General features: G+C 38.0%; 1 protein-coding gene across 1 annotated transcript; it reads right to left on the reverse strand.

The window, feature by feature from the left end:
* Positions 1-1708: 1708 nt before the first annotated feature.
* Positions 1709-10671, reverse strand: LOC136250177 (uncharacterized). Its single transcript, XM_066042357.1, has 6 exons — positions 10247-10671; positions 3437-3586; positions 3152-3322; positions 2892-3095; positions 2001-2130; positions 1709-1945 (listed from the first exon to the last, which is right to left on the reverse strand). The coding sequence occupies exons 1-6, from the start codon at positions 10587-10589 to the stop codon at positions 1885-1887; spliced, it is 1059 nt and encodes a 352-aa protein (XP_065898429.1). The 5' UTR covers positions 10590-10671; the 3' UTR covers positions 1709-1884.
* Positions 10672-10676: the final 5 nt, after the last annotated feature.

A 10676-nucleotide genomic window follows, 5' to 3' on the forward strand; every position in this document is an offset into this window, starting at 1 on the left:
GTCAACATGTAGTTAGAGAACAGCATTGCCAAGACTCAGTCAAAATTGCTTCCAAATTTAATCTCAGGAAGTCAAATTTTCAATTTTTCTCTGGAAAAACACGCCCCAGAAGACATGCTTCGTGCTCCTAAGACTATACTGTGCATTAATTGTCTGTACTGCAAGCTATCTGAGGCCATGGATCAAGTCACTACATTAAATGTTTGGTATAATATAATACTCCCACTGGACTAGCCACTCCCTTTAATATTTTTTATACTCACTGGCAGCCCAGACTGTGTACATGCATGGTATAGCTACACTATATTAATATCTCCAATGGATTGAAATAGTGAATTAATAATACTTTGTGAAATATCACCTATAGTTGCTGGACCACCTCCATATAGTGTCAGGCTATAATTATAGTGTATAAATGCTAAAATCACTATCTGCATTGCTTAGCAGCCCCATGCAGATCTTCCAGATCCAACAGTCATCATACATAATGGAATAATACCTTCACTAGGGTCACTATAGGCTTGGGCTATATGTGTTGGATTACCAAGGCTGGTTTGTATAGGTAATCATACACATTTGAGTGCAATTAGGGAATAATTGTACGAGTAACAGTCAAAATGGCAACACCAGTCGTCATTTGGTTCCAATAGAATCACACCATTACTGTCAGATTAACAGTACAATTACAGAAACTACCAGTGCAATTTGGGATTAATTGCACTCCTACTATTGGGACTAAATGTATGGCAAACCAAATCATTATGTGATTAAATCAGCTAAACCACAGGGAGGTATAGCATAGGAAATCATTCATGAGGATGCCCATAGCTATATATTATTTACTCTCATGTGCATGCATGGTTGTTGCTTCTTGGGTGTCAAAAATAGCATAGCTATAATAGCCAGCCATGCATATATGCACATGCATATAGTAGCTAATTCTTCTATTATAAGGAAGTGGTATAAAGGTGTGACCATTTTATGAAACTGTCTAGTGCACAGTTACATTCCATCATTCCATTCTGTACTCCCTGCTTGCAAGATGTGAGTGAAACGTGTGATATGTCAAACCTAACACCTTACTAAAATTCCTGATATCAATCACATGCACAATCTAACAAAGTTTTTGAAGTATGGTTTTACACGATATAACTATAAGAATTTTTACATTTTGCAGCAAGTTTATATAGTTAATGCAAAAACAAAGTTATGTGTTACATAATTGGCATATACCAGTGGCCCGACAATCACTTTGTTAAATTGATATATTCAACCTATGATATACAGCTTTTCACTAACCATGGCCACACTAGAAACAATCAAGAAACAAAAAATCTTTACTGTTTTATGATTTACATGTGTCCCTCCATGAACATAATATCATTGAGTGTACTATACAACAGACTTGAAATATTTTATCCTCAAGGATTGTTTACAGCATATATGCAATAATTGACTTTTTAAATTTGTGCATTTAGGTGATACTTGCATAAAACATGTTGTGCACTTTTACTTAGCACACTTTTGTCTAGTTCAAGGACCTCAAGTTGTGGACTTTGTAGGGGCAACCTATAGCTATGTTATAACACAACATAACTGTCAGATAAAATTCCAGCTCTTAACTATACCAGTATATAGCACACATCAACTAGCATGTGTATATGCATCATGTTAGACATGTACATGGTCTCTGCTCCTCCACATCATCAACATTCAATATACTTTCTTATAAAGAAAAGGAGGTATACAGCACAATTCATGAAGTGATACTCTACGAGTTGCAGTAAAGATTTAACATCAGAGGTGCATAAATTTTGAATATTATACCAATCACCTGGACAATATACCATCATATTTCTTTATTACAGTTATAGGAATGTTCTATTATCGGATGCGAATAGTCGGATTTGGTCTCCACAATAATGGTTCATTTAAACTCCTTGCACTGTAAAATGATATAGCCAGTGTTACATAATTTTAAAGCAATAAGATGGACTTACAATTCTGGTTTTTTCCTGTGTCGCTTTTCTCCCTTGCTATCAACGTATGGGAAATAGTAATGTGTGAACACCACCATGCCAACAAATACTACTATCGTCAACACACAGAAGATTGGCAGCAAGATTTTCACTGGTAAGAAAAAAAAAGTGATCATGATTATAATATCATCTGCATGCAGCACAAGAAGCACTACTGCTGAGGAAAACCAACATTTGGCACAAAATAAATGACTATACTTATCTACTGTGAATTGCTGTGATACATCAAAGGGATTGGACCTAGGACATATAAAACAAATTGCTATATGTGACCAGATTTTACAAAATTGATCTCCAAATCACACATCAGGCAAAAATCAAACTAACACCCAGTGGATAGCTACACTATCGTACTACTAGTTTTGACCTCAGTACTACTCAAACTACTCAAGGCTGGTTTTAACAGACGTCTTTTCTGGGTGGTGTGGAAAGCTCAAATGGCAGTTTCTGGCCTTGTGAAGGGTCTGGCTTGGCAAGAATCAGTGGTTTACTGGTGGATGGCCTGATGATGTTGGCCAGACATTTTTTCTGCTGATTTTGCTACATATCAGCCACTAAGAAACCAGATCGTTTCCAAAATCCAGTCACATATGGTAAAACCTATAAGTGTGTCGATGTACAAAAACCAAAACGGAAAAGAATTAGCACTTGACATGCAGAGCACGCCAAGCGCTTATTGCTTATTCTTGTTATTATACATTGGAATGGCCCAAAAGTACACGGACCTGGCTGAATCCATGCACCATATATGCACATATACTAAATAAGATAGCAACATATATATACCTACAACTGCATTGCCTTTTGCCTCACTATAATCACACATGTTGTTCAGTGTTGCAGATAACTCACATAACAGATCTGCATCATCTTCTTCATTGTCTTTCTCCTTCTCCATCTCTTTCAACTGCTTAGTTTGTTTTTCAATTAGTGGTATACACTCACTTATAGACTCATTATTGGTATAATTGCTGTATCCCTTAATGCAACAATTGCACTTTACAGTATCTTCATAACTCCTGTTTTCACACTCAAGGCACTTCTCTATACCACAAGCTATAATAAATCACTCCATTTGATTCACCCATCAAATGAATGATCATGCATTTTACCATAACAGAAATTGTCTCCATCCATTATTGTAGAGTTATAGCTACACTGATTCACACAGAGGAACACTATCTCTTCATTTGGTAAAAGATACCGGGGCCCTTCATTTGTTTGTTGACACTGATCATAAGCTTCTGACTCATTTGGTAGAAGATAATGGCCTTCAGGACATTCTGCAAGCAGATATGCAAAGTAACAAGTGTAATCATAAGCATATACTAAAGTAAGATATGATGAAACTTCTGCATTTATATGATGCTTGAATGTACTCACGCACATAAGCTCACCACAACCTGATTTGCCCACTTCAAACCCCAACATTGCACATGATGTATTCTCAAGACAGTCGTTGTGGTTGGTATGGTTTACAAGATATCGACATGATGTGCAGTTGTCAGGGTGATCACGTAGACATGAGCTACATCTGTCACTACACTCTGAATGGATACACACATAACACATAAAGTAACTCTGGAGCACATTGATTGTATGGACAATACATACTACGTGTGTGTAGTGTGTGTGTGTTTGTGTGTCTGTGCGTCTGTTCTTTTGCAGACATGTGGAAGGTTAGTTTAGAAGTTGAAATATGTACAGCTTGCATCATGTATAATTACTGTATATGCACATATCCCAGGCAAAAAGGACACATTAAAAGTACGTTTCTGAAGGTGAAATTTTGGCAATACCTGCAAATTGGTTGCTGTCCATGAAAAATTCTCCCCTTCAAAATTTGTAGCTTGATCAAAATGGCATTGTTTAGGTACCATAAATGTATAAAAGATCCTAAATAAGCAAAAATCTTGAAATTTTGGGTGCAAAAATTTTTATCCTCCAGCTATATGGTATATGCAAGCCATGCAATCTGCAGCACAGAAAAATGTGGACAAACCCTAACTAATGGAAAACATAACACAATTAAGATGTGTTGCTTGTCCCTATACACCCATCACTAAATTAGAAGTTACTGATAAATTAAATACTACTTAAACTACTCAGTTTTGGAGGCAGAAGTTTCTTAACTGGCATACAGTTTAAATGAGATGGTATATATGTATAATATGAGATATTCCATGGGACATGCAAATTCACTGCAGTGCCATGGATGCATTACTTAACAGAAAGAGGTATATACGCAGTTATACATAAGCAGTTTGACATCATACAAGATGCTAAGATGCAACATAATGACTGATTTTAGACCATAACTGAGAAGATTATAACTATATGTGACCAGATTTTACAAAACCGATCCAAATCGCACATCAGGCTAAACAAACTAACATCACCAGTGGATAGCTATACACTATCATACTACTAGTTTTGACCCTCAGTACTGCTCAAACTACTCAAGGCTGGTTTTAACTGTTGTCTTTCAAGTTCTGGGTGGTGTGGAGAGCTCGAATGGCGGTTTTCAGCCTTGCGAAGGGTCTGGCTTGGCAAGAATCAGTGGTTTACTGGCGGACAGCTTGATAATGTTTTTTACTGTTGATTTTGCTGCATATCAGCCACTAAGGAGCCAGCACAGCCCTGTAAACTCTTGTCTGGACTCCAATCGTGGTCTCCCTTAGCAGTTTTACAAGCAAAATAGTATCACAAGTGCTCACAAAGGGGTGGAGGGTGAGGCGTGGTGGGGTGAGCAAGAGATAGACTTCAAAATGGAGTTATATTCTTATATTCTTATTCTTATCCTCTTTACCAGTTAGGCACTGGAGGGCGTACACAGAAGGCAGAGCCTGTATGAGGTGTTTACCCAGTCAGATGTTTTATCTTATTTGGAGGGAAAGTCTACAAGCAGCTACAAGTACACGTGTGATCAAAATGGCGGTTGCGTAAGAGATTCGTCTGCTACACGACGACTGTTCATTGCTACTCTATCATCGCCCCCAACAAGACCTAGACATTTTGGACTGGTAGTGTGATTTTACGTTGTCTGCTGGCTACTGGGTACACTCTGGGATCCTCTTCACCCCAATTAACGCCCACAACTAAGCGACTCACCTCGTACCGTGGTGTCCAACCTCGCTAGGATTGGTAAAACGGTACCATAAAAGGCGAGAAATCAATTTATCACCTGTACTGTGTTTTGTTGTAACATTTTCAGTTGTGAATTTTTGTCACCATGACGACACCTCAACGACCCCACAAAAGAAAGAGACCACAACTGAGTTCCCCTGGAGAAAATTCAACAATTTGCCCAGTCTGCCTTGACCCTATTTTAGATGCTACTGAAAACACTGAAGGCCAAGAAGCAATATTTTGTGAAAGTACTTGTAACTCCTGGATACACCGCCAGTGTGCTGGCCTATCTCAAGTTCTATTCAAAATATTTGAGGAAAGTGATGAGCCTTTTTACTGTCCCCAGTGTCGCTTGGCCTCACAGGACAAGCAACTGCAGGAGCTGAAGAGTATGGTGGATGTTTTATCCAAGGAGGTGGTCTCACTCAAATCTATGGCATCCGATCAACAAGCCCCAAAGTCACCATCTTCAACTCCTCAACAACGACCACTACAAGAATCTCAGACAATTTCAACTGCAGCTGGTAAGCAAACTCAACCACCTACTATCACAAAGACAAGTCCATCCAGCAGAGGAGATCGTAAGTTTAATGTGGTAGTATATGGCATTGATGAGTGTGATAAGGGAATACCTAGGCATGAGAGACTAAATCATGACTTACACAAAGTTACCACTATTGTTACTGAGGCTAAGACTAACATAAATCCTTTATCTATACGTGACCTTCTGCGACTGGGAAAGTACCGTGACAATTCCAAGAAACCTCGACCAATACTAGTTAGATTCAATCGAGCTGTTGACTCTTCACTTTTGTTATCTAAGGCCAGTGCATTGCCTAAAGACATAAGAGTTAAGCCTGACATGTCCAAGGAAGAAAGACTTGTAGAGTCACTCCTTCTTAAAGTAAGACGGCAACAAATTGACAAGGGAATTGAACGCAAACATATCAAAATGCATAACAACAAGATCTACATACGAAATAAGTTACATGGTCAAGTTATCGATTCAGTATTTGTCCCGTCCCGGTCTCAACAAGATAGAGATGAAATAGAAATAGATGCTACCCACAACAAAGTTACTGCTGACCATGATTCTCCCACTCAAATGGATTCATCATCAAACTGACTACCTAACAGACAAGCTCATGATTCTACAAATTACACACATGATCACACAATCAATTTCAATGAATCAGATACTAGAAGTGGCAGCAGTAATCTCAAAGTTCTCCTATGGAACGCACGTAGTTTAAATAAACAAATTAATGCTTTTCAATCGTATGTGTACTCTCAATCTTTTGACATAATTGGAGTAACTGAAACTTGGCTCTCAACTAACATTTTTACTAATGAAATATTTCCCTCTTGCTACACTGTTTTAAGAAAAGATCGAGATAGTAGAGGTGGTGGTGTATTATTAGCTTTCAAATCTTTCCTCACAGTAACGCAGTTGTCCTCTCCAAATGATTTAGAAATAGTCTCTGCTGAGATAGACCCAAATTTGCTCGTGTGTCTGATATATCGTCCACCTAACTGTTCTGATCAATATAATACCTCACTCATGGCATACCTCAATTCATTCGATAGTACCCAAAACATTGTATTATTGGGAGATTTAAATTTTCCTGACATAGACTGGAGTATCTACAGTGGTAGTTCCCCCACAGCTGATGATTTCACAGAAGCAGTATTTGGACTCAATTTGATTCAATGCATAACTGGCCCCACGCATCGCGCTGGGAACACCCTAGACATAGCCTTGTCTAATATTAGTGGCCTTCAACATATTGAAACCTGCACAAACCTACCACCCAACCTCTCATCTGACCATTATTTGATAAAACTTCTCATTAACCATGTCCTCAGCAAACCTACAAAAATACGTATACAAAGATTAAACTACAATAAAGTTAACTGGGAGGACATGAACCAATTCCTTACAGAATATGACTTTACCTTAGCATTGAATTCTAAAAATGTCGAGTTTATCTGGCTATACCTGAAAACTGCCATAAATAGTGCTTTAAATCTATATGTTCCTAAGATCTCTATCAAAGAATCAAATCATCCCAAGTGGTTTAACCCAACAATCCATCACAAAATCAAGTGCCTCCGCACTGCTAAGAGACAACTTGTGAGACATCCTACAGAAAGGAAAAGACTTAAAGTGGAGGATCTACAAAGGGAATTACAACAGATGATAACTGAAGCAAAGCATAATTATGAAACAAACCTAGCTTTAAATTATACTCACAGTAATAGTAACAAAATTTTTAAATATATATCAAGTATCAAAGGGCGAGAAAGCTTTCCTGCTAAAATGTACCACATAAATGAATCAGCATCCACTGACCTGGAAAAAGCTCAACTATTTAACAACTATTTCCACTCAGTTTTTTCTACATTTACAGGTTCAACATCATCTGTATCTGACTTACAATCAAGCAGTGTCACTCCTCATGTTCAAGATATTCTGTTTTCTGATTCTGACGTCCTTGACTTACTTATATCTCTTGACGAAACCAAAGCTTGTGGCATTGACAGCTTTAGCCCAAAAATCTTCAAACACTGTGCAGGGCCACTACTTCATATAATTTGCCATCTTTTTCACACGAGTATATCATGCAGTTTTATTCCTCTTGACTGGCGCACTCATTGTGTGGTTCCTGTGTACAAATCTGGGGACAAAAGTTCTGTGAGCAACTACAGACCCATCTCACTGTTATGTATTTTATCGAAGGTTCTAGAAAGAATTGTGTATAATAACATAATTAATCGTGTCAGAGAACAATCCACCAAACATCAGTTTGGTTTCCTTCCTAGAAGATCTACGCTACAGCAGCTACTAGTATTTGCAGAAAAAGTTTTTGAACCTAACAAATGTGAAGTGGATGTAGTATACATGGATTTCAAGAAAGCTTTTGACTCTGTCTCTCACCACCACTTACTTGGCAAATTACAAACCTTTGGAATAACTGGTAAAGCAAGACAGTGGTTTGAAGCATATCTACACAATCGCTATCAATGTGTCAAGATAGGAGATTCACTGTCAGAATTATGTTATGTACATTCAGGGGTGCCCCAAGGAAGTGTCTTAGGACCTTTGTTATTCGTCATTTTCATTAACAACCTACCCGAATTCATTCAATTTGCAACTCCTTTTATATACGCTGATGACACCAAACTTCTATATGCAATTAGATCTCGTGAAGATACTGCAAAGTTACAAACTGATATCAACAGAGCTTCTAATTGGAGCACCCTGACTGTCTTACCTTTCAACGAATCCAAATTTATTCATTTACGTTTCTTCTCGATTACAACAGTCCCCCCTACATACACCATCAATGGAAATCCTATTAAATGTCTAGCACAGCATAAAGATCTTGGAGTAACATTCACATCTGACTTCAGCTGGTCAGCACACTATAACAACATATGTACGAAAGCTTACCAAACCTTAGGACTTATTAGAAGAACATTCCAGGTTAACAGTGCTGAGGCAAAGAAACGTCTATACCTAGCACTAGTCAGATCACAACTATTATATTGTTCTCAACTATTGAGGCCTCAACTAATAAGGGACATTACTGCACTAGAACACATTCAACGAAGAGCCACTAAATATATTCTTAACGATTATACATCCTCATACAAACTCAGACTGGAACAACTGCATCTCCTGCCTCTCATGTATCACTACGAACTCCAAGATATACTGTTTCTAATAAAATCATTAAAGTCACCCACTGATAATTTTAACATCTACAACTACATTACTTTTGCAAGAGGCAACACCAGATCTGGGATTAACCAAAAACTGAATCATCCAAGGACATCAACAGTAACACAACATCATTTTTACTTTAACAGGATAGCCAGACTATACAATTACTTACCAGTCATTGATCTTTCACTATCTACCAGCACAATTAAATATCGTTTAACTAACTACTTATGGTCGCATTTTACTAATAACTTCAACCCTGAGAGAGCTTGTACATTTCACCTTTTGTGCCCTTGCCACCGCTGCTCTAGAGCGCCAATTTCTACCAATTTTAACAAACTCTAGCTATCTATTGTAATTATAAGTAACTAACAGTTGTAATTATTAGTTATTGCACTGTATTGTATGTATGCTTCTTTGGCAGTGGGTATCTATTACCCACTGACCTTTAATGCAGTCCTGAACTGCATTAAAAAGTATTAAAATAAATAAATAAGTACAGGAAGTGGTCTGAAAAGTAATAGATTGATGCATCTTTTGTGTAAATTTCATATACATGCTTCCTATCCTTGGCAAGTTATGCTGACTTGAAATCTTTAAAACCATTCATCTCAAAACTTCTAATGTGCAATTTGAATTGTTTTTCCAAAAATCCAGTCACATATAGACTACAACATACCACACAAGCTAGAACACTAATTTGACATGCAGGAGAGCTGCATGGCACTGTTATACCCGTCACACATGTAAAGGTGAGAGGCCTAACTGCACACACATATGCATGCTGAATCTGCTGATTATATGTTAAATGCAATTCACTGCATACATGTGACCTCAAAGCATGAATATAGCATACACATGCAGTGCACAACACAAGATGGCTATATAATGGTACTTTATGGTGATTATTGGCTAAAATGAATGTTATATATACCATCTTACCATACATTAAGGCCCTCGTGCATGGTCTTCTATACGGCCAGGCCACAAACTTGTATCACATCCTCTTTACCCCATGCATGCACTGCCTCAAGTTTTCATTAATTAGCCAGGAATATTTTAATGCGAAGATTGACTATTTTGCAACACAGAAAATGACTCTTGCATGCTGCTCTGCCGCAACAAAGTATCTCTAAAACTGTAATATATTTGCAAATATAGCTATACCCTGTTGTTGTGATTTGGAGCATTAATTCACTTCAATACTTAATAGCCACCTCCTGCAGCCTGCTGTCTCATTGCATCACCAGCAAATTTGAACAAACAATCAGTTTTGTCCTGTCTAACTCATATTCACATAATAAGTGTAGCTATTGATATACAAGTAGCTAGCTAGTCATGAGTAACTTACCATTTACACAAGGGTCAGAAAGATCAAACTGACACGAACTACAAGCGTGGTGAGCCACGTTGGAAATGTTAGCAGACACTGTTCTTATTAGAGTGGTCCCCTCGTAACATTGGAAATCATATCTCATCCCATCATCTTCACCGGTAAATGCTGATAGTGAAATGCTCTCAGCAAATGAGTCATTGTGAGCAGCCAAACAGTTCAAGACAAAGTGGATAACATCTTCCTCGCCCATAGAGATACAACTCTTGATATCGTCCAGATCAAATTCACAAAATGATTGGTTACAGAGCTGGCTACTCACCAGGGCACACACAGTCGATAGCAATGCTACAAGCCTCATTAGCAGCTATAACGATACTGTGCACAGTAGAGAAATTAAGGGCGGCACAATACCGCGTTGTGTGCGGGTGTGTCTATTTTCCGGACT

The sequence above is a fragment of the Dysidea avara genome, chromosome 3, assembly GCF_963678975.1.
Source record: "Dysidea avara chromosome 3, odDysAvar1.4, whole genome shotgun sequence".
NCBI lineage: Eukaryota > Metazoa > Porifera > Demospongiae > Dictyoceratida > Dysideidae > Dysidea > Dysidea avara.

Excerpts from the sequence above, each read along its gene's own strand:
- LOC136250177 (XM_066042357.1), bottom strand. The coding sequence starts at position 10,589 with ATGAGGCTTGTAGCATTGCTATCGACTGTGTGTGCCCTGGTGAGTAGC. Across the intron at positions 3,096-3,151 it reads TGGAGACAATTTCTGTTATG|CTTGTGGTATAGAGAAGTGC; the intron begins GTAAAATGCATG and ends GATTTATTATAG. Across the intron at positions 1,946-2,000 it reads CACAGGAAAAAACCAGAATT|TGCAAGGAGTTTAAATGAAC; the intron begins GTAAGTCCATCT and ends ATCATTTTACAG.